This window comes from Centruroides sculpturatus, unplaced genomic scaffold (genome assembly GCF_000671375.1).
Source record: "Centruroides sculpturatus isolate CEXI.00-Female unplaced genomic scaffold, Cexi_2.0 scaffold275, whole genome shotgun sequence".
Lineage (NCBI taxonomy): Eukaryota > Metazoa > Arthropoda > Arachnida > Scorpiones > Buthidae > Centruroides > Centruroides sculpturatus.
In genome coordinates this window covers 517872-525101 of record NW_019384477.1, presented here as the reverse complement: position 1 = coordinate 525101, position 7230 = coordinate 517872, and the positions used below count along the sequence as shown (strand labels likewise).

Below are 7230 nucleotides of genomic sequence, written 5' to 3'. Positions count from 1 at the left end.
GGGACCAATCCGAAATGCGAACAGTGGGGGAAAAACTATAAAAATCGGAACTTCAAGGTCGAAAGAGAGTCTCCTCCGGATTAAGCCTACAGTGGTGATTTAGATTGTGTTGTGCATCCGCCGATCACCGAGGACGCCGCAACGTAACAACGAACTTCTGCTTCGTCCAGATATCTTTCTCGTCCGCCCGAACTGCGATCCATCACACGAACTTTCGCTTTTCCCAGGAGCACTGAGATTTTGGAATTGTCCTATATCGATGTAAGCATGAATTCGAACAAATAAACGGGTTTTATCTTGTAAAACACTTGTACATCGTTTGCCTCCTTCGCCACCGCCCACATACGCGGTTTCCCTTAGGCTCATTCTGACGTGAGATAGACTTTTTCCCCCTCAACGTCGGCAAACTTACAAAAACATTGTCAATTTATTCAGAGAACTGTTATATATATGGGATAATTTTCTTTTAATCGAAATTTCATATTCCCGTTTTGAACTTTTTAACAGTATATATTTATATAAAATACCTTTTTGCCCTGCCAAATATTCCTAAAATTAAAATTTTGCTCATTAAAAATAAAAAAGGTTAGACAACCCTGGTCTGAAAGATGTTTTCCAGATAGCCTGTAGAAAAAACTGCCTCATATTTAATTATTATACACCTTAAAGAAAATTTGAAAACATTTATATGGCGACTCTCTAACGAAAATTATGAGAAGATTGTTAAGTTACAACCTTATGGACGTCAACACTAGTTGCATTGAACTTTCTGGAAGATAAACTAACTCAAGGCATTTGTAAAATGTTCTGTGTGGAGGCATATCTCTTTGGTGAATTGCCTTTATGTTGCGTTTTTTTTTAAGCTACCACACTAAACTAGTATATAGCATCTTATACAATCTTCCATGTTTTTTACCCATCTACAAACACATGGTGATACACACAAGTAATTGGTGAGCACACCATATTAAATAATATCGTTATAATCAAAAGTTTATAAAACATATATATAACTTTATTGAAATGGCATTTATTTAAAAAATACTATCGATTTTAAACATTGGAAAAATAATTTGATAACGTCACTCAACAAGTAACAAACTTTCTTTTTATTTTAATTGCAAACAACATGAAACAGATATCAAATTAAAATTTTACTTAAAAGTATTCAATAATTTTAACTCATTACTGATCAGTAAGAGGAAATTATTTCAAACAAAATATCTTCAATTATTTTCATAGTAATTTTTCATCATATTTAAAATTATAACAATCTTATAAAGTCACTTTTTATAATTTTCTTACAAAAGGATAATTTATAATTCATTTAAAAACTTTTATTCAAAACAATTAATTTAATAAATATAATTTTTTACAGTAAAATATTACATATTATTTATTTAAATAGAAATATAGAATACAACAATACATAACAAATGAAACNATGAGCAATATCTTTTCTGTTATTTCAGTATACATTATTCTTTGTGCCATATGATTTGTGGTCAGAAATGCCTGAATATGGGCCGACTACAGACTTTTCACAAAGTGGAATACTGCCAGTATATCAGCAGTATGAACCTCAAGTGAGTGAATTTGAATATCGGCCACTATCAGAATTCACGCCTTATTGGTCGTCTCCTGAAATAGCCGAAAATGAAAGACAAGCAGAAACGACTAGATATTGGCCGCTCCCAGAAATTAGTGGATATGGCTCTCAACCAGATAGAAGTGAATATATGTCAGCGCCAGAAGTAACTGAATGTGGGCCACTGCCGTATGGAAATCAATATTCGACAGGTCCAGAAAACGTTGAATATGGAGAATATTTCAATGTAAATGAATATATGACACCTACAGAAAATGTTCAATATGGAGCTTATCCGGTTACAAATGGATATTGGCAAGCTCCTGAGTATAATGGATATGGCTGTATATCAAATATTAATGAATATATGTCAGCGCCAGAAGTAACTGAATGTGGGCCGCTGCCATATGGAAGTGAATATTGGACAGATCCAGAAAATGTTGGATATGGGACGTATTCGGTTATAAATCAATGTTGGCCAGATCCACAAACTATTGGAGATGGAGCATATTCAAATATAAATGAATATATGCCAACTGAAGAAAATGTTCAATATGGAGCTTATCCGGTTATCAATAGATATTGGCAAGTTCCTGAATGTAGTGAATATTGCCCTCAAACAGATATAAATGAATATATGTCAGCGCCAGAAGTAACTGAATGTGGGCCACTGCCCTATGGAAATGAATATTGGACAAGTTCAGAAAATGAGGGATATGCAGCATATTCTAATACAAATGAATATATGCCAACTGCAGAAAATGTTCAATATGGAGCTTATCCAGTTATAAATGTATATTGGCAAGTTCCTGAATATAATGGATATGGCCCTCAATCAGATATTAATGAATATATGTCAGCGCCAGCAGTAACTGAATGTGGGCAACTGCCATATGGAAGTGAATATTGGACATATCCAGAAAATGTTGAATATGGGGCGTATTCGGACATAAATCAATGTTGGTTAGATCCACAAACTATTGGATATGGGGCATATTCCGATATAAATGAACATAAGCCAGCTGCAGAAAATGTTCAATATGGAGCTTCTCCGGTTATAAATGAATATAGGACAGCTCCAGAAAATACAGGATATGAAACATATTGCGATATATATCAACATTGGCCAACCCCAGAAGTATTTGAATATGGTCAGCATCCAGATATAAATAAACACTGGACAGCTGCAGAAATTTTTGCAGATGGAACTCAACCAAGTATAAATGGATATATGCCAGTTCCAGAAAATAATAGATTTGAACAACAACCTACTATGAACGAAAATTGGCAAGCCTCAGAAATGTTTGATTATGGGCAGCAACCAAATTTAACTGAATATTGGCTGTTTCCAGAAATAAATATGTATGACTATCAGCAGCTGGTAGAACTTCAGCATTATTCGCCGCCAACTGAAGTGTCAGAATCTACCGAAAATGGAAAGCTGCAATATGAACTTCCCGGAAACGTGGAACAAACAGAATTTCTCAAATATGAGTCTACAGCTCATAATTCTGAAAATCCATTAGAACCAAAGTCACATATTACATCAGAAACGCGTCATCAGCAACTTAAAGGTAAATTTTATCAATAACATTCTTCTAGTAAAGCCAAAGAAATGAATTAATATTCACACAACTACACGAACAGCTGTATTCCATATAAATATTCGCAGAGCTAGTGACAGATAAGGATAAGACGAGGCTGCATCTAAGTGGACGTTGCTTGCATCTAGCGTTATTAGTCTAAGCCATAATGTGTATAAAATTTTAATTGAAAAATCTTACAAACTGATTTAAATGATTAAACGGAGAATTAAGAAATAAAAAAGTAATAAATCGATAGCATAAGTATCAGAAAGAGGTATCGAGAACTCTATGACCTATCATCTCCTTGGTTATGTTGGTTGTTCGTAGAGGTCTGTTATCAGCTGGAGATGGTTTTGCAGTTAGGCCGTTTAGCAGATTTATAGAAAATTAAAGCACAACTATACATTAAACATGAAAGTTTTAGTATTTAATCCATAAATTGTAACTTAATTCTTTCTATATATCAGCAGTTTTATTCACTGAGCGAAATGTTATTGTATATTTACTCTTTTATCTAAATTATATTATTTATCGATATTGCTGGATATACTTTACTTACGAAATTATAGTATTTATTTAACTAAGTATTTATTTGTTGTTAAGTCATTAAACTTTCCGTAGATATGTGTTTAATGAAATAAGCGCTTAGATTTAATTAGAGAATTATGCATTCGATTTCAATGTATAATAATGAAACACAGATATGATTTATAAATAAATAAAATATGTAAACTACAGATATTAAATAACCGTATAACAACATGTCTGACAATACTTGTATTAAGTAAACATACCTTTTTCTCATGATATCCATTTATTTCTCTATAAAAAAATTGTAAGCATTGTTTTGACCCCTTTCTAGTTATGCTAGATAATGTTTATTTAGCTTTTTTCCATGATAATTTTAATAAAGAATAAAGTTCATTCAAAACATTTTGAGAATAGTTTTGAAGAATATAGAAATTTTAAAAATTTGTTAACAAATTAGGATCAAAACATCTAATTTAACATTAACAAAATGAATTTTCACAAACAACAAATTTTTATAACACAGTTTTGTAACGCACGTTTCAGATTAACAGATGTTCATATCTTTTTTCTCAGAATGTACTAATGAATTTTGTTGAGCTTTCTATATAACGAACTACTAAACAGCTAACTATTTTATTTGAACATTGCATGAACAATCATTACTATGATACTTCATATTATTATAATGCATTTACACATAACACAACGTAATATAATGAATATGAATGATATATGCGAATAATGTTTTATCCTTTGCCGTGCTTTAAAATTATAAAAATAATACACACAAAAAGTTGAATATTCTCAAATAATTTTCAAAAACAGCTACGATAAGAACTGATTTGATATATTTACTCGATGTATACAATTTCAGTTTTTCTTTCATTTATCCAACTTTATTGCTTATATAAATCTTGTATTCTCCTAAACTGATTTACTAAATTATTTTTCATGCTTTTCTATTCTTTAGTTTCTGAGTTTCAAGTGAAAGATCCTGATCAAACTCAAAATTACGAAACTCACTTAGAACATGGCAGTTCTGCCGAATGTAATTCAGAGAAAGACTTAAAAGACGACAAAGACGAAAAAGTGTCTGAAAATATAATTACAAACAGCACAAGTGAAGAAACTTCTTGTGAACTCAATGCTACAAAACAGTTTCCTATTGTAAGTTGAAGTTTAATTAAAAGCATTTCAAAAAATTTCTTAATTCTGAAATTAAAACATTGAATATTGATAAATACACGTTATTATCGTATTAAATATTATTAAAAATACGACCCTACTTGATATTGAATTCCATATACATTACTTATGTACTATTATATGATTATACTCGCTCTTTTATTTTTAAAGTTAATATGTTATTAAAATATAAAATATCTCCTGTAATGAGTGCTTGTAAGAATAACAAAACATTTATCAATTGACTTTGACATGAAAGCAGTTATTAAAACAGAATCATCTCAACTCGTAGATTAAAGTGAATAAAAATATCAAGTTTGAAAAATATATTTACATGATGTGAATAATAAATTATATACTAATACTTTCGCAATCATTCGCATAGAAATATCCATGATTGAACGTTTTATGTCTAAGGATTCGTAATGCAAACAAATCATTCTTAATAAAATACGCAACGATTGGAGACGATTCACTAAACAAACAGAAAAGCAATAAAAATAAATATATTATTGCGAATCGTATTTTAATNTGCCAATAGATGGCGCTACATTAAAACGGGCACTACGGATGAGGATGTAAATCAATTGATTTACTGAAACCCAATAGTTATTTTTGAATGCGATGTTCGAAATTATCTAAGTTCGCTGTGTGTGGACGTAACTGCCGAGATGAATGATATTTTAAAGAGGAAAAAAAAAAGGCGAGTGGAGACGCGAATCCAGGACTGCATTGCTGCAACTCAAGCCTGATGAAGGAGCGTTTGAAAGAAAAAACAAAGAAAAAGGCGAACGGTGGTTCGAACTCAATCTGCACGCTGCAACGCAAGCCTGATGGCAGAGCGTTTGAGTGGGGAAAAAAAGGCTGCCAGTGGTGCGAAGCCAGACTGCACGCTGCAACGCAAGCATAAGGCTGTGTACACACTAGGCGTTTTTAAACGAGCGTCGAACACCAAGCTAACGCGCGTTAGCATGGCGTTCAACGAGCGTTTAGCGGAGCGTGCGCACTGGCTCGGTTTGGAAATGGATGTGGAAGTGATTGCTTGTGTGTGGCTCCTCTATCGTTGCTATAAAAGACGACAGCAGAGGCAAAGAGAATTTTGGGTGCACCCAATATTACGAGATAGACTGACGTAAGGAATGTTTGCGACGTTGTATCCAAAACTAAGACAAAATAAATTCAAGTTTTTTAATTCTTTTAAAATATCTATAAAATCCTTTGAGGATGGTTGGTCTCTTTTAGATTTCATCAATAAATAGATCAGTATCGAAATGATTGTTCTCCATTTCAGCACATATATCTCAAAGCGCTCAGCTGACACCCGCAAAACGCGCGATCGAATGTACAGTAACATGGCAGCACATATATCTCAAAGCGCCTGCAAAATGCGCGTTTTAACAAAAATCTATAAACGCGCGCTTGGCCAAAAGTGCGCGTTTGAGTGTGTACGCCTACATAGAACTCTTGGTTCTTTAAAACGCGCGTTGAAAAACGCCTAGTGTGTACAGGCTCTAAGGGCAGAGCGCAACTGACCCCACCACCAGCGGCATCGGCTCAGCGGCGAATTTTTTCTTATATTTATACTTTCTTTCTTAATTTATACTTATTTTTTCTTATATTTATACAAATCGTTATTAAGTGAATATCTACTGTGTATAACCGGTTTCTGTCACGGTATCCAAAACGGCCACTAGGGGCGCCCCTAGCTATTATTTACTACAGCCCTCTATAAACAGAGTATGGTCAACTGGGGGGTCAAAATATTATTGGATACTGCCGATTACGTGGTTTATGGACGCCATTATTAGGCCTGCTTCCGATTCCCTTATGACAAGCGAATGTCAATCAGCTATTTATTACGATAAATAACAGAATTGGAAACTTTATATACCAGGTAATTTCTATCTATAATAGATTCTAAACATCCAGTTAGTTCTTACTTTACTATACTAAGTATAGAAATCATTATTTTAGCCTTTAGATCTGCCGATACATCTATATCGCTCTTAAAGCTACCATATAAAAATAGATCATGCCGGGTTGTTCAGTAATTAATTGCTCAAATACAGCTCCTAAATTCAAACTGCATCAATTTCCTAGTGATGAAGCTAGAAAAAAAACATGGGCGATTAAAGTAAATAGGCTGGATGAAAATGAGAAATTATGGATTGCTGGAAAACATGCATTACTTTGTGAGGTAAGAATCAGAATTTTTATGAGAAAGGACTTCTGCTTTGACTACCTATTTAATTGTACATTGCACATTAATAAACTAAGGCTAAAGTGTATTAAGTCTGTTACATTTTAGCCTTTATAAGTTTATTGGTTTAGTGAGATGTG

The 7230-nt window shown here is 33.0% G+C and overlaps 1 protein-coding gene across 1 annotated transcript; it reads left to right on the top strand.

Annotated features, from left to right (window-relative positions):
* The first annotated feature begins 1511 nt into the window (after positions 1-1511).
* Positions 1512-4881, top strand: LOC111621347. Its single transcript, XM_023363443.1, has 2 exons — positions 1512-3162; positions 4676-4881. Exons 1-2 carry the CDS (start codon positions 1512-1514, stop codon positions 4879-4881), a joined length of 1857 nt encoding a protein of 618 aa, XP_023219211.1.
* Positions 4882-7230: the final 2349 nt, after the last annotated feature.

What these genes read in the sequence shown, in the direction of transcription:
- LOC111621347 (XM_023363443.1), top strand. Translation starts at nt 1,512, where the DNA reads ATGCCTGAATATGGGCCGACTACAGACTTTTCACAAAGTGGAATACTG. An exon ending in GCGTCATCAGCAACTTAAAG is followed by an intron (nt 3,163 to 4,675) that starts GTAAATTTTATC and finishes TCTATTCTTTAG; the next exon opens with TTTCTGAGTTTCAAGTGAAA.